Source organism: Podarcis erhardii (genome assembly GCF_964252035.2).
Source record: "Podarcis erhardii genome assembly, chromosome: 5".
NCBI classification, from domain to species: domain Eukaryota; kingdom Metazoa; phylum Chordata; class Lepidosauria; order Squamata; family Lacertidae; genus Podarcis; species Podarcis erhardii.
This window is the reverse complement of record NC_138509.1, coordinates 85,716,482-85,739,112: the sequence shown is the minus strand read 5'-3', so window position 1 is coordinate 85,739,112 and position 22,631 is coordinate 85,716,482. Positions and strand designations below refer to the sequence as shown.

Below are 22,631 nucleotides of genomic sequence, written 5' to 3'. Positions count from 1 at the left end.
AGGGCGGCGAGGCGCGTGGCGTCTGCCGGGCTCTTTCCCGCCCTCCGCTTTTCCTCTCGCGCGGGAAGGGAGGGGCGCTGAGGGCGGGTGAGGGGCAGCGACGGGGTCGCTGAGGGAGAGGGTTGAAACAAAACACTATGCGGCGCTTCAGAATAAATTGTGTGCGACTTATTTTCCCCTCACGCTTCTTATTGCATGTGCTGGGATGGCGTGGTGTTGAATATGCCTGAAGGTGTGAATGACCAAGAGGGCGTCTGTCCTGAGGGGAAGCCGCTGCTCCCCACAGCTGGGTCATCGCGTCGCCCTTCGCGGCGTTTTTACTTGTTTCGGTTATTAAACCAATTTATATACTGCTGGCGAGTGGTTCAAAAGTGAACAGTCAAAAAAATGCTAATCGAAGTGTCGGTAAAAGCAAACGAATTAAATGAAAATATTAAAGCATAAGTGCTAAAACTAGGCCTCAGGGTTAAAGTTACCATTATTTGGTAGGCTTGCTGGTAGAAAAATCCATGTACACCAGAAGCTGGAATAAAACAGGATGGTGCAATGTGCATGCCTGTTCCTAACTCCTGAAGGAGGGGCTGCTGGTGGCTGAACCTTTAAAATAGCATTTGACTTGAACACCATCCTTTTTTGCCAGATCTAAGGCAGGGCCTGCCCACCCATGAGGCAAGGTGCGGCAACCGCCTCGGGCAGCAGGATCCACGGGGACAGCAGATTCTGATATAGGTGTTTGCTCACCCCTTCTTCCCTTGAAAGGAGGGGGTGCCATTTTGTGGTTTGTCTCAGGTGCAAAAAATGTGTTTGGCCGCCCCTGAAAAGCTGCTTTCAGCAAGATCTCATAGAACTTCTGCGAGATCTCGTCACTGCTGTGACTTCTCAAGTCTCCCATGTTGCAGGACACTCTGTCCCCTGCTGCCAGAGCCAGGGAGATGTGGCTTCCAGGTTCCTGCGAGATCGCACCGACCTCTGGCAGGATCTCACCAAGAACCCACAAGCTGCAGCCATGTGACCCCAGTAGGCGGGGGGGGGGGCACCTTCACATTTCGCCTCGGGAGGCAAAATGGAATGGGCTGCCACTGACACCATAGTACCCAGGTCACGTGAACTTCCCACTCTCTGTTCCCAGTCCCACTGAACCTCCAGAACACCTTATTGCAGTGCTTATGGCAGCTTAAAATCAGCCAGGGCTTGACGCATCTGAGATGGGGAAAATATGTCAATGTGGCTGAGCCACAGTTAAGGAATTACACCAGCAGAACCTGTCTACCCCAGAACCTCCCAGCTCAGAGATCCACAATATCCTAAACCCTATGTGTTGTAAATCATATTGGATTTTTAAAGAAAGGGTGGTAAAGAAAAAGTTACAAAAAAATTAATATTCATAGACATGATAGGGTAGTTCTTCTGTTATTCTAGCCATCAGGTTTTTGAACAAAAATCTTGATTTCTCTGTAGAGGTTCTCTACAGCAATAGAATATCTGTCCCATGTAAAAGCTTATTCCTAACCATTGCAGTTTATTGTAGGAATGTTCACATTCTAGAGATGTATTGTTGCTGGGCAGGAAGGAATACAATGCGATAAGAATTGCAGGTTTTTAACTGAAGCAACAGTTGTAACGGGAAGTGGTTACAAGAGCTTACTCAAGTAACTGATTAAAACCCAACAACCTTGTTGAAATATCTGTCTAGGTTAGACAGTGGAAATTTATGTTAAAAAGTACTTGCTCTTGGTAATTCCCCAGAGAATAGCAAACAATAGATTGATATTTATTGTTCTCGACTTTGGAGAAACCATAAAATATTCCACAACTGTTAAAAATGCACAACTGTGGTGCCTGACAGGTAGCATGTATATAAATAAAGTGTGGTTTGCAGCTTCTGTGTCTTGGTCTTGCTTGACCACTGTATATAATGCTTGCCTTGCTGTTAAAGACGTTAAGGACGGGGCTGTGGTATCTCCTTTAGGGTAATAGCTTTGTGGTAGAGTACCTGCTTTGTATGCAGAAGGTCCCATGTTCAGCCCCCAGCATCTCCAGGTAGGGTTGGGAATGCTCCTAGTCTGAAACGCTGGAGAGCTGCTGCCAGTTAGTGTAAACAAGCCAAGCTAGGTGGACCAATAGCCTATCTCAGAATAAGGCAGTTTCCAGTGTTCCTAAGTAAGCCACTTGATGCCCATTCCCTTACTGCAAACTTAATACTTATGACTAATGGAACATGGTTCTTAGCTTTCCTGTATTCTTACTTTTCATGTAGACCTGACGGGCAGAAAATAATTGCATGTCCTTGCACACAACTCCCAAGATTTCTAAATGCAATTCCTCATGAAAGGAAAACATTTGAAAAGAAGAATGGAAGATGGGCCTGTTTACACAGGCATTCCTTTGATCTATTGACCTAAGTCACCTGTTTTAATTGATGTATTGTTTCAACTGGATTGTTTTCTTGCATATGTTAAATACGGATGTTTATATTTGAATGTAATTGGCTTTATACTTGTAAACCACTTTAAAGCTATTTCCACATTAAGCAGCATACAAATGTAATAATAATCGTAATAATCTTAAAACTCTTCTTCAGAGAGAAAGAAAAGGTCAGAGGTGGGAATCCTGTGGCCCTTCAGATGTTGTTAGACTCTAACTCCCATCGGTTCCAGCCACTATGAGAAATGGTGATGAACGTTATAGTCCAAAAACATTTTGAGAGCCACAAGGTTCTTATCCCTGCTGTAAGTAGATCTGTATTCAGCCTCCCTTTCCTCATGATTTCATCATTATTTGGAAATAATGAACCAAAAACCTTTCATGAAGCTTTTCCAGATAAAAAAATGTTACTTCAAAAGCAAAGGAAAAGGTACTGTTTTGCTCACTCTTCCATGAGGTCACTCTTCTATGAGCAGCACAATAATCGGGTAACTTTTGTAGTGCCAATTTCCTTTGAAAGAGAGAGCCCATGTTCTGTTTAAAATCCTTGTAATAAAATTGTTTTGTTTATATCAGTTCAGAGGGGGAAATGATTATAGCAGGCCACAAAGCAACATTCTTTGAGACCCTCAAGTCCAGCAAGTACAGAAAACATAAGCCACCAACTGTAAGTAGCTCAGCCAGAAGCAAAGAAATAGCATGGTCATGATAGACTGGTAGGGGACTAGCAGAGGCTGAATTCACAACTGAATAAGTGTGTCCTGTTCCTGAACAGCCTTGTGGTGAACAGCCTAATGAATAATCCTTATTTACAGAGACAAAGACTAAAAAGGATGTACCACTTGAAATAACAGCATACAGTATATCCACAAACTAAATAAAATATTTGAATTGTCAGTTACAGTAATTTAATAACATATTTACCCATTTTTAGTGAGCAAATGCTCTTACCAATTTGTGTTTAAAACCACAGTGATGTTGCTGGCAGATGCAGTGATGTAAATACAAAGGTGGTGGTAGACTGGGTTGTTTAAAAGAACAAAGTCTTCATATGTTGTAACATCTTTTGACAACCCACTTCCAGCAGTTATTCTTAGGCAACTTAAAATAATAATAATAATAATAATAATAATAATAATAATAATAATAATAATAATATAGGAATATATTTGTTTTTAGGAAAACAAAACATGTCTGTACTGCAGTTTAGCTTGCTTTCTCCTGATGGGTTTCTGTACATTTTTCCAATGCCCTTATCCTTCTAAAGCTTGTGGAAAATGCTTGTAAAATACATCATCATTTTATTTTATTTTATTTTTATCCTAATTATTTTGCATAGATTCATAGAACTTTTGAATGGCCAGTGACAGGAGGAGGCTGAACCAATTGTTGACACACAGCAACTCTGAACGTGAGTCAAATATCCAGCGTAAAAATTGTGAGTTCACCAGACAGAAGGTGTCCTTGTTTGTATCCTTAGAAGGTCCCTTTTGTTTGCGAAAAAGGATGCAGTGTTGTGTAAGGTCCTGCTAATGAGAAGGAGGGAGGGATTTTTTGTCCATTCTTCTCTATATATTCTTCCAAGCAATCTCCCAAAGCATTCCACATCCTTCTGGAGCAAATCATCTATTCATTGCTTCAGATGCCTCATGAAGACTTTTATTTGCCCACGCTTTCCCTGACCCATCCTGTTTTTATAATGTTTTGTTTTCCCTGTCAGCAGTCCAACAAAATAGCTAGAGGACCAAGAAGAGAGCAAGTATAATATCTGCAGAGCCTCCTGTCTTTACAGTTGTAACCCACTTGATGGATTATCATCCTGGGAGAATCTATACCTCTTCTGATCTCCTCCCACTTGCCCTTAGCACACACACCCCAGGAATACTAAGGGCAGCAGTGGAGCAGGAGGCCAGCAGTATACAAAGCTTCCCATAAAAGTTCCTATTGGGAACTTAGGAAAACTCCCTTGATGCATTCGTATTTACTAAATAAATTGCACAGATTTCAGTTCTTTAAAAAAATAAATTTAATAAACTGTAGTGAACACAGGTTACTTCACATTTCCAAAGTTTAAACTTTTTTACAAATCCACTAGCTTCATTATAATGCCTGTTCTACTGTGTCACTTGCTTCAAGTTTTCTGGTAGTTGATCATCTGGAAATCAGTCTGAGCTCCAGCTACATCAGATGTATTTTCCCTGCTTTCCGCAACAATCTGTTCAACTGTTTTTGAAGTTTCAGGGTCCTGGGAGCAAGGACTGGTCAGAGCATCGTGAGGACTGTTGCACTGAAGAGGCAATGGCATATCTGGAGGAGGTTCAGAAGTCTTGCCCGCAGCAGATGGAGTGGGCATGGACAAAGGAAGATTCATCATGTAGAATACATTGCCCAGACGCCGGGACACCTTTAGAGAGATAAGCAATTACGGTAATTACTTTTAAAAATAATGATTACATTTGATGCCCAGCTTAACTTTACACATACATTCTATAGCAAATTGTCCACAGGACTGATAAGGACATGACATTTGGGCCTTCTAGGTCTGGGTGATCCAGCCATTTCATGGCAGCAAATTGGACTAGTAAATTAATCAGGGATGTCTTCCATTGACTCTTCCTCTCCTCCAAATCTAGGCATGGCTGAAGTGCTTTGGCACAATTTATATTGAAAAAGGAAAAGTGGCACTTAATAGCAGCGGCGGAGCAAGCAGAACACTCCGTGGGGCCTCCGAGGAGTCTGCCTGCCTCCTCCCACTCAGCCGCCCTACAGGTGAAGGAGAGGTGGAGGGAAAACTGTTTGGGGCAGTGTGGAGCCTGCGGGCACCCAAGCCACCACGTCACTCCCAGGAGAGACGCGTGGCTCGGGCGCTCTGCAGGCCCCGCGGTGAGTGCCACCTGCCATTTTGTCACCCCCCTCAGTGGTGACACCCGGGTCGGACCGTCCCCACCGCACCCCCTTCCTTCACCCCTGCTTAATAGTTCAGTGTTTTCCTTCTCTGCAAGTACTGCCATTTATCATGCTTTGAGCTATCAATAGTGCAAGTCATGGATTTGATCAGATAAGGCTAAAGAGAGGAAGGGAGCGAGAAGCTGAGGAGACAATAAGAGCTGCACAATGATTAAAATGAAAAACAACAGTACTTCAAGACCAATAAGGTTAATTCAAACTGACAGAAGATAGGTATGTAGGATGGACTTGGACTAAATCTTAATTGTTTGTATAGATAAAAGGGAAGTGGATTTTTATTAACCTTTTTTCTTTAAAAGAACAGCCAGAGAAATAAAGGCTAAAGTAAACAATATTTTACTAGTCTGGGGAAGGAAGGAAAGGGGGAAGCTGCTTCTTTTAAAAACATTTACACGTCTCTTTTTTGGTTTTGGAAGTCAGTTTAATCATATGCAGACTACCAAATGTGTGTGCTGCATAAAAGTTAGAGTGCAGTCTTAACACACATACACACAGCCAGTGTTGATGACATTGGCATATACTGTACAACATGCACATTGTGTTGTATAGATGGGAGACATATTGGATTTTCGCTCTAAATCCTGTACATCCTGTACCTTTCCCAGTTGTAATAATCTGTTAAACATGGTTTTATTGTTAACCATGTTGTAAATGGGATTTTTGGTCAATTTTACTGGACTGGACTAATTTTAACTATTCCAACATTGGCTTTGCAATGCACACTCAGTGATGTTTCAGTCTCTAGGTTAAATATTTCTAGCTATGATTGCTATTAAAATTCAGGGCAGTTTCAGCCTTATTTTGTGAGTCTTGGAATGCTACTGGATACTGAACTTCATGTTGTGCTAGTGACTCTCTGGGTCTCTTGTTCCACTTTTGCACTTCCAGTTGGGTGTGGAAACAATGAACCAAGAGCATAGAAGCTGTTCTTTAATCATATCCTGAAAACCTATTGTGGAGATGCATGCATCTCAGTGTTTGAGCCAGATGTGGATATCGCTAAGATACCCTCCGTATTCTCAGTAATATCCCAGCCTTTTTAAGCAGATCTGTCTAGTCTTATGTCCAGTTACATTTTTAAACAGCAGAGTATGTTGTGAATTTAAAATGTTACAGAAATAATTTCCTGCCTATCATTTGGGGTCAGGCAGAGAGCTCAACACAAGCCACAACAAGAGAGTGAAAATGCTAGACATACACACATTTTCTAGGACACATCTTTCATTCCATATTTTGATTTTCACTATGTCTACTGGCTGTACCTGAGACCGAATCTTTAATGCAGGTCCAAGTTTTAATCCCATTGTTTCCAAAAGATGTTCTTCTGTGAGTAGCGGTAAGGTTTCTCCATCAATGGCATGATCTTTAAATATCTTTAACAAAAAGGAAAATGTGGTTGGTGAAAACACTTTTCAATTTTTCCACATTGTGGCAATTACCAAATCAAAAGTAGCAAAAACATGCTCTAACTAGAGGAAAATATATTTGTTTAATGATACATCACAGTCACCAGGATAAATCAACAGCACCCTTTTAATTATTTCATCAGTGTGCCAAATCCAGAGTTTTGGTATTGTAGAAAAGTATTCCAAATGCTGTCCCTATACCTGTGCAACTCTACACTCAGAGATTCACCAAAGTCTGAGTAGAAATAGTGCCGGAACATTTCATTTTGTGGGAATGTACAGGGATGCAGGAGAGGATATATTGACTGATTATATCCTTATCCAACTTGTGTTAACAACTTCCCAAAATATCAGCAGAGTAAAACATTCCCCTTTATCTTAAGTTTGCAATGGTAGCGTTTGCTCAGGTTCGCTAGAACCTCTATAATAATCACTCTGGTAATTTCCCCTTTATTCCCTCTTAAAATACAAGACACGACACAGTCCTTTACAAAAGTATTAAAAGGGTTTACTCACATTCTGTTCACATCAGATCGCAGAAAGGCAGACTTAGGCTTAATAAAGTAATATACATCTTATAAGAAGATAGTTCCTTTGTCCTCTCTTGGCTGGGAGCCAAGAGGGCATCTTTAGCTTAGTAGATGTTGCTTCTTCGAAGGAAGAGGAGAGAGAGAGAGAGAGAGATGGCTGCCCCTGCCCTGTGCTTTTGTCGTTACCTTCACAGGTGAGGCCACACCCACCTCTAGTCACACGCGGAGGAAGTCTGTCCCAGCTCAGAGGGAAACAGGAAGTTTACCTGCTGGCTGGACAAACATCCCTCCCCATGTCTAAACATGTACACTCTAGGAATGTTGTAATTGACTGTTCCTGTGTTTCACATCCCACACATTTTGACTGGATTTTGATAGGTAAAGTTCCACTTTTAAATGTGGGAGATCTTAGACCGACAGCCCAAAAATAACTTAATTTTACTGATTAGTTTATGTTTTGGATTTAAATTGTAACCTGTCCAAATCTCAACAATTAGTTTTCCTGGAGTGTCACTTTCAGAAGTGAGCGAATGGAGGTGGCTAGGCTATGCCACAGCTCACAACTTCTACTAGAATTGTAGAGTTGGAAGGGACCACAAGGGTCCAACCCTCTGCAATGCAAGCATCTTATTAGTAGTCTACCAATACATTTTCTTGCCACAGGCATTTCATTCTCTGTGCCTCTTGGTTGGTGTCCATTAGAGGTATCCCTCAGAGAGGAATTTAGCCAATGGTTCCCTAGTTACCCCAGAGAGAGCCAATGTAATGCCTTCCAGATATTGTTGTACTGCAACTTCCATGGTCTCTGACCATTGACTATGCTGATGAGAGCTGGAGTCCAACAACATTTGGTGGGTACCAGACTGGCTACCCCAGCCATTCAATGCTCTTCTTGCATGGAGTTCCTATTACTCTCCCATCCAAGGTTTTGACCAGGTCTGGACCTGCTTAGCTTTACTAATGATCAGGTATTCTTTGATCATTTGCTGTGCCAATGTAAATAATGCTTTAGCTCTTCTTCGCTTTAGCTTTAGCTCTTCTTCACACTATTGGAACATTTATTCCATGGCAAGTACTTCTAAGTAGTTTTTTTTAAAAAAAATATGTTTTAATCAAAATATACAAAAATGTAGGGGCACAACTCCGCAAAACCTGAATTAAATTAAGACCCATAAATTTCAGAGGGCAACTTAAGCCTGTTTCTCACACTCCCACTGAAACCAATGAGACTTAAACATCTTTGTTTTTGGCTGAACCTTAGCCAACAATTTCATATTTTAAAACCATTGATAGATCCCTTTGTAGAAGATTAAACAATTATTTAATCTTTATGACTACCTGAATTGAACCTATATTATTTCTTTACGGGGAATAGTTTAGGAAGGGAGAGGCCGAAAGGAAATAGCTTTTTTGTAACTCCCATTGAGTCTTATGAGAAGTGAATGCAGCTGGATTTTCCTACGCTTTTCTTCCTTTTCCTTACAGTTCTTACACCAGAGTTCTTTTTGTTGTTAGTGAAGTTTGTTGGTTAAATAAAAGAAGTCAAGCCTCCAAGAACCATCATTCTCATTAAGAAAACCTCAGCTGTTGCAATAACCTGTGCATAGTCTGAACATCCTGGAAGGCTGATGATAAAACTGTATACGTCTTCAACAGTCCATTTGCGGATATCTTCAATGGCAGAAATGTCTTCTCCATTCAGAATCAGGCTGGAAGTGGCTATGGGAATGAAAGCAAAAAATAGTTTTTGCATTCAGTGAGTGGCAAGCAAATCAAATCTTAACGTGCAGGTTTTGAATTTATGTTGTATGCTAGGGGTTAAATTAGATATTACACTGAAGCTGTGTGTAAAGTAACCACAACAGCCATTTCTCCTATTCAGAGAAATATTGGAACAAGATGATTTGCAGCAGAGCATGACGACGGGGAGGGGGACTTAGTTCTTCTCCTGACTTCTGTTTTTGAGCCCCTCAGGGTTCCAGGATTCTGCCTCCCCTTTTCTGGTCATGCTTTGAATAAAATGGGTTTCGATGCAGCTTTTAGTTTATCCATGACAATACTCTGTATCACCATTGTTCCTTATCACCTATGATTCCGTGCATATGGATTTCACACACAACCTATATGTAACACAGAATTTAGATTTCCTGAAAAAAATAGATTACTTTTTTAAAAAGAAAGCTTCCTGTAGTTATTGTAAAAAGCTTAGTTCTTGAAGTGGCAGAATTGCACTGCATGTTGCTACCTGTCTTCCTCCTACGTCTCCAGTCATGATGCCATTCCCTTCTACATCCCACACTCCAGAGATTATGAGCCTCTGCCCTGGAGGCCAAATGCTGCCCTCCAGGACTCTCTGACTGAACCTTGGGCCACCTGTTTCCCCAGCCACCGCCGCTGCCACCACCACTTGCTTCTCCCCAGGTCATTCTCCTTGAGAGTTTATGCCTGGCTGGAATATGTCCTTAAATTAGGATAATACCCGCTGCTTGCCTGGATGGGGGGACAGAGAGGGATGTGTGAGTGGGTGGAAACTAACCTACTGTAAAAGGTAAAATTTACATTTATTGCTCTGCCTACCTTTTGTCTCTGCTCCCATCTACCACTAGCACCCCCCATTAAGGTTGTTCAGAAGGGAATGCAGCCTATGGGTGGAAAAATGTTCCCCACCCTTCCTTCCCCATACTTCTACTGTTACCACTGTCCAAAAAAATCCTTTCCTAAGGCTTTCACATTGGGCATAGCCGGGGGGGGGGGCAGCTGCCCCACCATCAAATAGATAAAAATACTTAACTAAAAGTAGAAATTGTAGAAAGATTTTGACAGGTATTTATGAGCACATGGGGTCAAAAGAAAATTTTAAACAACTGTTGTTGAGACATTTCATTCCGAATCTGCAAGACAGAGGAGGATGATAGGTGGGTGATCCGCCCCCCCCCCCAACTTAAATCCTGGCTATGTCCATGGCTTTCAGGTGAGGTTTTGAAAAAGCAGGCGCCCATGTACAGCTCAGTGCTAAACACAGAAAACGAGTGCATTTTTGCCTTTTCACTTTTTAAAGAAGGTCTCCAAAGTGTGAAATGCAGGTAAATTTAACTTACCTGATGGTAGCAGTGGGTTGCTGGGTACAGAGAAGCCATATGGCAGAGCAGAGAATGTGAACGCTGACGGATAAGTGTACTTCTCATCAAAGGCTGTGCAAGAACTGTTGGGATCTTTCTCATTTCCGTTGCTGCACCCATTTGCTTCGCTGGGCATTTCATGGCTGCCAGAGTGTTTTCTCAAGTCATGCTCATATTCCTTGTCATTTTTGGTGGCTGCAGCAGAAGGCTCTGCTTGGACCTTGTTCTGTTCATGCTTGCTCAGCAACTCTGCTTCTGTTTCTTTTTTGTCGTCTTTCTCTTCTTCAGCGGTTGCGGAGGAAGGGTCTATGCTCTTGTCCTCTGCTTGGTTCTTGATGCCATTGGTGTTACACTCGGTGGCTTTGTGATTCCCAGCTCTTCTGCCAGGCCGACGGCCTCGCTCTCTTTGCAGAGTGCTGACGGGTGGGTATGGGCTGGTGGCCATCACCATGGTGTTGCCGTGAAGTTCATCAAGAGTAGTACGATGAACGTACAAATCGTTAGGAAGATGGCCTTCGGGTACCCTGTGCCTCCCTCTGAAAGCAACTGGGCTAGCCGGCATGCCGTGATAAAGAAAGGGGCCTTCCAGCCCCAACAATCCCTTGCGGTGAGCTTTCTCTATTTCTTTTTGTTGGAAAATGGCATTCATTTCCATCTCCATCCTGTGCAATGAACATGGTACAAGCAATGAGGAATGCATAAAAGGAGATGAACTATTTAGCCTTCTCTGCCTGAGGCCTTGAGAGAGCCACTTTATATAATGCAGCTGTTCATGTGAGCTCAGCATATGGTTAGGCAATCACATGATCACTTCACCAAAGCAGGAAAACAAAGAGTAGCTCTCATGCTTGAACATTGACCCAACTTATATGCCCCCTTCCCAACTGAGCATGCTTCATTTCCCCATGGAGGAAGCTCAGTGTGCATAGAGCCCCCTTCAGATTAATGCAGACCATGTCAGCCAGGGGGCATGGCTGATATATGCTTCAGCGTCTAGGGGGCAGGATCGCCCAGTTGTGCCTGAGAGCACCTTCATGGATTCATACTGAATGCCTGAAGAGCAGTCATGTTGAAACTCTTAACCAATTCCAGCCCACAAACCCAATAATACTGCTTAGCTGACTTCATACTGAGGATAGACTGCCACTACTTTTGTAGGAGGGATACAAGTCCATACTGGAACTTTAGGGTTGTGCAGTTAAAGCGTGCTGTCACTGTAAGAATAACAAATTCACTTAAAAAAAAAAAAAAAAAAAGCCCAGGAAAGTGTTGAGAAAATGCTCAGAAATGTGTGGGATGAACAAATGAGTAACAAGAAGGCATGTAAGCACCCAACAAGCAAATCTAGATGAATAACTGCCCCATGAACAAATCAGAAGAAATGTTCAGTAAAGACAAGACATAGTTTAAACACCATGTAAACTTTGTGCAAGCAAACCAGGATAGATACTGAACAAACAGGTTACAAGGAGAACATAAGAAAGCCTGCTGGATCAGGCCAATGGGCCATTTAGTCCAGCATCCTGTTCTCACATTGGCCACCCATCTGACTGTGGAAAACCTGCCAGGAAGCCCCAAGTGTGAAGTATGAGTAAGTGTCAAAATGTTTTAGGTGCCCACTATCTTAATTCACTCTACTAGGACAGTGAAGAAAACTAGCAGAAAAACTAAGAGGCCTGCCTTTCCCCGTTATTATTCAAAGTTCTATTGAAATTACTCTACCTGGCAATATTTTGTTTCTGAACCAATTCCTGCCGTCTGGTTACAGCTTCCATGGATTCTGGTTGGAGGAAACTATATCCTAAAAAAAAAAAAAAAAAAAAGGTAGAGGGTTAAATATTATTAGTTGAATAGTTATGTCATGTAAATGCAGATTAATGTACACAAAACAAACGAAGGGGCAGCTATTGGAGAGAAGAATAGCTACAACATGTAATCATGCAGTGATGTGCATTTTTAAAAAACCCTCAAGGGTTTCTGCAAAAGACGTAGGGCAAGTGAATTTCAGTTGCAGACTCATTCACTATCTAGCAAACTTCCTGGCACTTTGCTGCCAAGGGCTGTGTCACACTACAGTTTCCCTAGCATTGCTATTTACAGCCTCATCTCATGCAGTGCCCTAAATGAGGGCTTCATTCCTGGGCTTTGCAATGGGGAAATCTTAAAACTTAAAAAAGTTAAAATTTTAAAGAGCTCTGCTGTCTTCCTCTCAAAGTCCTGACCCAGACATTGGTAAGGAGCATTTTCCGTGGCCACTAAATACCAGTTGCTGGGAATCACAGGTGGGCAGAATGCTGTTGTACTCATGTCTGGCTTGCAGGCTTCCCACAGGCATCTGGTTGGCCACTGTGAGAACAGGATGCGGGACTAGGTGTGCCACTAGCTCTTCTGATGTTCTTAAGTTCCTCACCAGATTGACATTATTAACAGGCACCACAATGTGAAGTACATTTTACTTGTAAAGAAGTCCCATTGAATTCCAATAGAACTTGCTTCCAAGTTAAGTGCTTGTTTGGATTGTGGCATTTAAGCACAAAAGTTAAGTGGTTTTTCCCACCCTTACCCCCACTGAATATTGTGAATTTTGCGGTGCATAAAATAATTTAGTGGAGCACACTGGCCACCAGATTCCACAGTTGAGGTCTGCATGCATTGCCAGTTTTCAATCCAAATCTTGCGAGAGAGAACTATTTGAAAAATGTTACATGGCATAGAAATGTTTGCTAAGAGGAAGAGTGAATGTATATTTTGTATTGCATTGAAGAAAAGTGAAAGATGCATATGTGTTCTGGAATCTGTCTGACAGTTGAAGAATTCCAAGCATGTGAATGGACTGGCTCAATGACCCAGATTCTGATTGCTTGTTAACATGGCACATCCTTTCCCCACAGCCTGTAATAAAGATTGTGGTGTTTTTAATATCTCTACCCATAGATGGCAGTCTAGCCTTTTCACATGGTCCAACCCCTCATGGTTCCTACCTCTCAGGGTGTTGTTTCTGGTTGTTGGACAGTGTGTTCTTAATATTTCATTGTATCTGCTAATGTTATTTACAAATGGGATCTGCAGCAAAATGTTGCACTATGGTGTGGTCCTGTTTAGTGTTCCAGCCAGCCTCCTCTATTCCATTCCATTCCCCCTCCCACCTCGGTTTCTGAACCCCCCTCTGCAACTGTCAGTCAGTAGTCCATATCCACTGAGCATGCTCAGTCATTGGGCATACTACCTGCAGATGGCTGGATAAGCAACAACTGACTGGAGGGCTAGTGGGGTTTTTCTCTTTAAAAATTGTACTTCTGCAAATGATGGTGCTTTGCTAGGCCCACTGACACCTCCCACTTGTGCATGGGAAGTACCATGTGGGGTACACAAGCTGATTTACTAATTGATGACATGTGCATAGCTTTGCAGCTATGTATTAAACAGTAGCTCTGAATCACAGAATCATAGAGTTGAAGCAAGATGTAAGCTGCCTTCATTTTCATTTTTACATGTAGCAATAGCTGGTTTTCCTTACAAGTTTTTTTCCAGTCTTGATCCCTCAATGTAGAGGAAGACGTGGGCAGGAAGGAACTGTTTCAGGGCTTGTGTCACCTTGCGATATTCCTTGGATTCATAGCCAGCATGGCCAGTGACCAGAGGTATGGTAATTCAGCATCTGGAAGGCCACAAGTTCCCCAGCCAAGCACTATGACAACCGTTATTGATGGTTGAGAATGCTCCAGCCATCATTGTCTCTTACCTGCCCCTTGGTAAACGCGGTTGGATAAAAGGTTTGGCATGGTGGCATGCTGTGGAACCGAAGGGCCAAGGTGGGAAGCTACATGAATCTGCCTGGGATCAGCTGGTGCCAACATCTCAGTTGAAGGTAACAAATCTCTAGGATGGTAGAGAAGTATCTGGTTAAGGCAGGGACATCTTTGCAGCAGTTACTGTAGAGGAAAGCTATTCAGTTGATAAATGTATCTAACATTAATAAAAGTTGAAGAAAAACAGGATGGCAAAATATTTTGCTGCCATATAAATGGCACACTAATTGGCAAAATAGACCAGACAGCCTATGGTTAATCCAGAGCCCTGGAATACAGCTATAATAAACAATTCACAGGGCCACTGCCCCTACTGATGAGCAGATTGCCTCCCGATGGACAGAGCATGATAAGAGTAGAAAGAGACAGTGCCACAGCTTACAAAGGGGGGTGGGGAGTCTGTGGAGAAAGGACCAGGAAAGCTTAAAGCATTTTTAGAACTGCCAATCAAATATATGCTATTTTATGCTTAGATATTATGCAACTAATACAATAACTTGTGGATATCAAACAAGACCGTTCTTTTACCACCCAGTGCTTATACTCTGTAGAAAACCAATGCATATTTAAAGGCTAATTTATGTTAAGTATGCCAGACTCACATTTCTTACCCACCACCCATAAAGGGCAAGTTCAGTAACAATAACACATAAACCACCACTAGCATTGAGTTGTTAGAATACCCCTGCTCCCTTCACAGAGCTTCCAATCCTAGCACTTCCTGGGAAGAGGGATTCATTGTTAAACAATTTTGATAATTGTAGCTTTATAAGATAAATTGTGGGGAGGGGGTTTCCTGACAACTCTTAGTAACAAACTACAGTTCCCATGATTCCTTGGATATGCCAATGCTTTTTAAAGTAGTATGATACCACTGTAAATATATGGTGCAGATGGGACCTTAGTTTAGTCTTCAGGTCAGCTTTTTCCATCCAGGTGTTCTCCAGATGTTTTGGATGACAGTTCTCATAATCCATAACTAGTATAATCATTCTTTAAGCATTATGATAGCTGCAGGCAGAGGATGTGTTTTTTCCTACATAATTAATAGTTTATAGACAAAGCCTCTTTTAACAGTTGAAAGAGAAATACCTTTCCATGAACCGAGGCTCAAACTGTGTAGGAATGGCTTGGATTCTCTGCTGACCTGCTCCCATTAGTTGTGGATTTACTGCCATCATCTGGTTTCTCATTATAATCTCTTGTCTCTGTCGCAATTCTAACACAAATCAGACCATGTATCTTTGAGTAAATATACATCATAGATGCCAGAAATCAGAGTCCAAACCGAAAATTATCTGAAATAGTATCTTCACCCCCTTATTTCAAGGTTCTAAGAATTCCACTGCTAAATTCAGTTGATAAATGTATCTAACATTAATAAAAGTTGAAGAAAAATAGGATGACAAAATATTTTGCTGCCATATAAATGGTATTTTATGGGATTAATTGCAATCAGTAAAAGAATTTGCAATTTTTCCCACTTTTTCACTTAGATATTGTTCTTGTGCAACAGAAATCAGTGTGATACTGCACATAAACCCATAAATTACACATATAATAATAAGTGAATTTATAATGAAATGTGGAGAAACTTTTAATTAGGTGGAGTAGTATGGTAGCCATTGCTCTTAATATCAACCTGCCAAAGTTCTCTCATTATCTCTCTATTCGATTTGATTCGATTATCTGTCTATCATCTATCTCATCTATCTATCTATATCATCTATCTCTATTCTATTTTTTACCCACTCTTCACCATTAGGTCCCAGGACAATAGTTTGAGCTTAAATATTAAAAACTGAAACAAGTCACAAAATTAGGATGGGTCCTGAAAACATATATCTCGTGTGTTAAAAGCCAGGGTAAAGATGTTTGTCTTCAACATATGATAGCATACCCCTCAACCGTTCCAATTTGAGTGGGACATCCCAGAATTACAGAAGCCATCATCACTTCTGATTGGATCCTGGAATGTTCCATTTTTTGGTCTCATGCTCTCATACAAATCACCTGCCTCACGCCAGAGTGCTGGACCAAATGGTGCTAATTTTTTGGTCTTCTAATGCAAATCAGCTGGCTCCCACAAGCGTCCCAGTGTTGACCAGTAGGATGTTGGAGGGTATGCAACAGAAATTACATAATGAGGGCACATCTTTGGGGAGGGAATTTCACAACCTAGGAGCTGCCCCTTCCCAGGCACTGCCTCCCCTCACTTCTAGGGGTGGTAGAACTTCCAAAAGGGGCCCTTCTGCTGATCTTAACACACAAGAGGATCACTAGAGAAATGGGTGGCCTTTGATATATTTTGGGCCAAAATGTTGGTCAGTATTCCATCTTACCGCCTGCTGCCATACCACTTGCTAACCGGTATAAATGCTTGTCTTCCAAGGTTCCCTGTTCCCCAAGGACTGACATTTTTCTCATGTGATCTCGAGGAGTCATGTTATGGAGGGATGCAGATGGCTTTTCCACTAGTTATTGGTGAAACTGGTACGAGCTGAGAGAAAAATAAAAGAGAAAGCATGATTTATAATAGAACAGATATGTTGTAAATATCAATGATACATGAGAGGAATATAAAACTGTACAGGTCCTGCTTATCTGAAGGACTACCTCCCAGGCCCTGCCAGAATGAAATCAGCTAAGAATACTGGAGGTACCATCTATATATGAAAAGTTATTTTCAGACCCAGTGTGCTTGTCATGGTAAGAGGAACTTGAACAAACAAGCAGGCTGGCATTGCACACTGGTCAAATTGCATGTATTAGACTGCTCCTTTTTCCAAAGCTGTGAAGAAACAAATGAGAGGCTGGCTTAGTGTTACATGTGAACCAGCGCTTATGGTTTGTTCCTCTCCAAGCTTTGTTCTTGCCATAGGCCTCAGGTTGGCAACTGTGGGAAACAGGATGCCGGACTATATTGTGCCAGTCCACTGGGCCATCTAGCCCAACAGGCAGCAACTACCTAAGGTCTCAGGCATGGGTCTCTCATAGACCTCCAGTTTTTGGAGGTCCTTTCCGGTAGAGATGGTAGGTACTGAAAATGGAACCTTACGCATGCAGACGAGGGGATCTTCCCTGAGCTATGGCCCCTCCAGATAAGGACTGTGAAATAGCTAAGAACCTTGAAGCTGGGTTTGTGTAAAAGAATATGCACCAGCTGTCCAAGACTGCATTTGTGTAGGACTCTCTGCTGATCCTATTCTGTAAATCCGGACTGTACAGCACATTATAGAGATGAAGACAAGTTAATCTCTGCTTTTAGAGTTTTACCCTCAGCAAACCCTTCTTGGCAGCAGGCAGAACCACTCACCTAGTGCTAATTCTGTCTTGGTTTATTAGGCAAAGGGTGGAAGGGCAGAATCTTTATGGACTAAAAGCACTTCCATACAGTTAATCATGTTATGAGAGCACAAAAGTGTGTGTGTCCATTCTGCGCAGAGGGTTGAAGAAACAGATTTTTAAAATAAACAAAAGTCTAAGCTCTTTATCTGGTGACATATGTTCTACTGTTGAAAATGCTTACTCTTTTCCCTTCAATTAACTTTCAGTTTTATATGTACAGCCAAGGTCCATCTCTGAAACCTTTTTAGAATCTTTAGTGTAAGAGAGCATATTTAAGTGCTAACTCATGCTTTGTATTTATATAGTTGTAGGTTCAATCTTTGTGGCTCTAGTTCAGCCAGCCTGATGCCCTCCAGTTGTTTTGGACTACAACTCCCATCAGCCCTGGTATAATGTAAGTACAGTGGAGGCATTATTATTATTATTATTATTATTATTATTATTATTATTATTTTGGGAAAGGAACCTTGCTGTGAACAAGATAATGAATTTGGTGTATTCCCAGAACAAAAGAGAGCTAATGCTGATCAAAGCTGTTCTATCTTGTTCTGTTTTGGGGTGGGATATTGAGTGGGTGGGGATTGGTTTTTGTTTGGGCACAATTGTTTTTTGGTTGTTTTGTTTTTCTATTTTGTAAATGGAGGTTACTATGAGGCTTGGGATTGCTACCGTGGAGGGGCGAGGGAGGTATGGCGGTGGGGGCAGATGTTATAAGCGAAGGGGATCGAGATACGGATATGCTCGTACCCCTTCCAATCTGCGCCCCATCCCGAGAGACGAGGGTAGGGTGAGCAAGGATTACTCACCTCCTTCACTGGTGTTGTGCAATGCCAGGTCTATAGGCAACAAAACTGCCACCCTGCGAGATTTCTTTACCTCGCAGGGGGTCGACCTGGCTTGTGTGACGGAGACCTGGGTGCGCGAAGGGGTAACTGTTACCTTACGAGAGATGGCGCCCCCGGGTTTCTCTGTCCTCCACCAGTCACGGACTGTGGGCCAGGGGGGAGGGGTGGCATTATTAATCCGGGAAGATTGTCCTTTCAGGGCTCTACCATCGCCATCGATCCCCGGCATTGAATGTGTTGGCCTAGTGTGGGGCTCCGAGGAGAGCTTGGCTGTCTGGCTGGTGTACCGGCCACCTAGCGCACCAGCAGCCACCCTGTCAGGCCTGCTGGAGGCGGTGGCCGGCTGGGCCTTGGAGTTCCCTAACCTATTGGTATTGGGAGACTTCAACTTCCATGCTGATGCCGCTCCCTCCTCACAGGCTCTGGACCTGGTGTCTTCCATGGCGACACTAGGGCTCTCCCAGTTTGTTTCGGGCCCCACACATCAAGCAGGCCACACGCTGGATTTGATCTTTGGTGCCGGTATAGATGTGATCATGTCTCCTTCGATGAAGGTGCCATGGTCTGATCACTACGCTCTGAAAGCCAGGATTGACTTTCCACCCCCACCCTGCTTAGGTGGCGAGCCGATTTGGGCTCGCCCGCAGAGGCTGATGGACCCTGATAGATTCCGTCAAGCCTTGCGGGACCTTGCTCTCCCTGGCGACTCATTGACTGAGCTTGTTGAGGGCTGGAATACCCAGCTCCTGGCAGCCATCGATGAGATCGCACCTAAGCGCCCTCTGCGACCCCGCAGAAACCGGGCTCCCTGGTTTACCGAGGAGCTTCGGAAAATGAAGCGGGACCTCAGACGGCTAGAGCGAGTATGGCGGGGTGCCCGTGACGGAGCCTCAAGAACATCTTATAGGGTTTTTATGAAAACCTATGAGATGGCTGTGAAGGCCGCTAAGAAGTCTTACTTCTCGGCCTCCATTGCATCCGCTAGCTCTCGCCCGGCGCAATTATTTAGTATAATTCGGTCTTTAACGTCCCTTGAAGGACAGCCAAATTTAAATAACAATCTGACACACAGCTGTGAGGCATTTGCGAGCTTTTTTGCGGAGAAGGTCCTGTTGCTCCGCCATGACCTCCCTGCCAATTTGGATACAATAAAGGAACTGGAGGCCCCTCGACTGTCCTCGGGTTCAGTATTAGACCATTTTGACCGGATATCTCCAGCCGATGTGGACAGACTCCTCCAAGCTGGAAAGCCCACCACCTGTCCTCTTGACCCGTGCCCGTCATGGCTGATTAGAGCGTGTCCAGACGAGGTGCGGGCCCCCCTGGGGGATATCATCAATTTGTCCCTTGGCACCGGGATATTCCCAGGGGAACTGAAGGAGGCAGTGGTGCGTCCGCTCTTAAAGAAAACATCATTAGATCCCTTAGATCTATCCAATTACCGCCCGGTTTCGAATCTTCCATTCCTGGGTAAGGTGATTGAGAGAGCGGTTGCTGAACAGCTTGGTAGGTTTCTGGATGAAACATCTGCTCTGGATCCATTCCAGTCCGGCTTCCGTGCTGGTCATGGGACCGAGACGGCTCTGGTCGCCCTAACAGATGATCTCCGTAGGCAGCTGGATCGAGGCGGGTCGGGGCTGCTGATTCTTCTAGATCTGTCAGCAGCCTTCGACATGGTCGATCACGAACTCCTGGACCACCACCTTGCCGACGTGGGGATCCAGGGCACAGTCCTTCAATGGCTGCGCTCGTTTCTCTCTGGTCGGGGACAGAGGGTGGCGCTCGGGGGGGAATTGTCATCGCGCCACTCCTTGGTGTGTGGAGTGCCTCAGGGTGCGATTCTCTCCCCGATGCTTTTTAACATCTTTATGCGCCCCCTCGCCCAGCTTGTCCGGAGTTTTGGGCTGGGTTGCCATCAGTATGCCGATGACACCCAACTCTATCTGTTGATGGATGGCCATCCTGACTCGGCCCCCGATACACTGGCGAGATGTCTGGAAGCTGTGGCTGGATGGTTACGTGGGAGCCGGTTGAAGTTAAATCCTTCGAAGACAGGCTGGGGCGGGATGATATGGGATTGAGGGGGCAACTCCCATCTCTTGCGGGGGTGCAACTAGTGCCAGCACCATCCGTTAAGAGTTTGGGTGTAATCTTCGATACCTCCCTCTCTATGGAGGCGCAGATTACAGCTATAACAAAGGCGGCATTTTTTCATCTCCGCCAAGCTAAGCAGTTGGCCCCTTATCTCTCTCGCCCTGACCTAGCCACTGTGATCCATGCGACGGTCACCTCCAGACTGGATTATTGTAACTCGCTCTACGTGGGGCTGCCCTTAAGACTGACCCAGAAACTCCAGCGGGTGCAGAATGCCGCGGCGAGACTCCTTATGGGGTCTTCGCTGCGAGATCACATTCAACCGGTACTATACCAGCTGCACTGGCTCCTGGTGGAGTACAGGATCAGGTTTAAGGTGCTGGTTTTAACCTTTAAAGCCCTATACGGCCTAGGACCCTCGTACCTACGGGACCGCCTCTCCTGGTATGCCCCACAGAGAAACCTACGGTCTGCAAATAATAACATCCTCAAGGTCCCAGGCCTCAGAGAGGTTAGGCTGGCCTCAACTAGAGCCAGGGCCTTCTCGGCTGCGGCTCCAATCTGGTGGAACGCTCTGTCACAAGAGACTAGGGCCCTGCGGGACCTGACATCCTTCCGCAGGGCCTGCAAGACAGAGTTGTTCCACCAGGCCTTTGGTCAGGGCGCAGCCTGACTCCCTCCTCTGGCAACCTGCTTAGAATCTTGCTTAATTAGTTGCCATTAATTTGATTTTAATTGATTTTATAATGTAATATTTTTAGAATGTGTGAATATTTGATTGTTTGATTGTTGATTGTTGTTAGCCGCCCTGAGCCCGGCTTCGGCTGGGGAGGGCGGGATATAAATAAAATTTATTATTATTATTATTATTATTAAAGACAGGAAGTAGAAGATAAAGGGCAGATCCACACCATACATTTAAAGAACATGGCTCCTCCACAAAGAATTCTTGAAATTGTAGTTTTCTCATCCCAGAACTACAATTCGCATATACTTACCAAGCCTCAGCTCCCAGGATTCTTTAAGGGAAGTCATGTGTTTTAAATGTGTGTTGGATGTTCTTTAAGTGTATGGTGTGGATCTGTCCAAAGACAGAAAGTGAGTGAGTGAAGCCAAGAATCATAGCATGCTACAGTAGATTAGGTAAGAGAGGTTCAGAGTAATTTATCTTGTGTTTAGATTGATGGGAAAGAGATTTTAAGTAGCTTCTTCAGCAAATTCCCTGTAAGATCATGGGGATCAACAGAGAATATGTTTTAAATATGTGTTGGATGTTCTTTAAGTGTATGGTGTGGATCTGTCCAAAGACAGAAAGTGAGTGAGTGAAGCCAAGAATCATAGCATGCTATAGTAGATTAGGTAAGAGAGGTTCAGAGTAATTTTTCTTGTGTTTAGATTGATGGGAAAGAGATTTTAAGTAGCTTCTTCAGCAAATTCCCTGTAAGATCATGGGGATCAACAGAGAATATGCTGCCTTTAACAAAAGCTCCAGAACTTACTTCTGCACCTATCCCAACCTCATTCATGCCTTCTCTCAGAAAAATACTTGAATTATTATGATGTGTATTCACATACAATCCTATAACAAAGTACTCAGGGTGGTTTACAATAAAAAGCAGGGGAAAATACAATTCATACAAATTGATCCTCAAGCCATAAGCTGGAGTTCTTGGTTTTAAATGGCTTCTGTAGTTAGTAAAGTTACATTGGTTTAAATTAATTGGGTTGAATCCAGACTTGAATAATGCTTACAGTAGACACATCACAATCAATGGGATGTAAATTTGTCATGATCCAGTCCAAGGATTCAAAATTAACTGACTTGTGGAAAGGTTGCTTGTCTTGTACCCCACTAATAGCATCACCATGTAGAGATAATTACAGCATTGCTAAAAATTAGAAATATAAATTCAACAAGCTGTTATTTTATTTGTTTAAAACATCTGAGCCCTGCCTTTCCACATTTGGCCAATCCCATTTATAAGATTAAAAATAACTCAAACACAATAACAGCAAATAACAATTTTAAATTACTGTCAATTATTCATAAATATTAGATGATTATCTGAACATTACTTCTGGAGCCAGG

At 43.2% G+C, this 22,631-nt stretch overlaps 2 protein-coding genes and 1 long non-coding RNA gene across 15 annotated transcripts in view; 1 reads left to right on the top strand and 2 right to left on the bottom strand.

Annotated features, from left to right (window-relative positions):
* The window catches only part of LRRC31 (leucine rich repeat containing 31), a gene marked incomplete at its 3' end in the record, with an annotated part of 120,294 nt that overhangs the window by 70,291 nt on the left and 27,372 nt on the right, over positions 1-22,631 (top strand). For 4 of the 13 annotated variants that reach the window (XM_081862483.1, XM_081862477.1, XM_081862484.1 and 1 more), the window contains exons 1-2: positions 16,654-16,748; positions 17,909-17,997. Of the gene's footprint in view, positions 1-3,763; positions 3,836-4,659; positions 4,852-8,812; positions 9,508-13,977; positions 14,088-14,187; positions 14,315-16,647; positions 16,749-17,908; positions 17,998-22,631 lie in introns of those variants that run through there. The other 9 variants (XM_081862486.1, XM_081862481.1, XM_081862478.1 and 6 more) reach the window with 7 other exon arrangements.
* SAMD7 (sterile alpha motif domain containing 7) lies at positions 4,117-16,700 on the bottom strand (the record flags this gene model as incomplete). Its single annotated transcript, XM_081862908.1, has 8 exons — positions 4,117-4,828; positions 6,654-6,764; positions 8,925-9,046; positions 10,426-11,108; positions 12,169-12,247; positions 14,189-14,325; positions 15,348-15,474; positions 16,598-16,700. 8 exons carry the CDS (start codon positions 16,698-16,700, stop codon positions 4,556-4,558), a joined length of 1,635 nt encoding a protein of 544 aa, XP_081719034.1. The 3' UTR covers positions 4,117-4,555.
* On the bottom strand, positions 9,554-10,418 carry LOC309342421. The gene is made up of 2 exons (XR_014156797.1): positions 9,691-10,418; positions 9,554-9,642 (listed from the first exon to the last, which is right to left on the bottom strand). It is a non-coding gene; the product is annotated as an uncharacterized lncRNA (long non-coding RNA).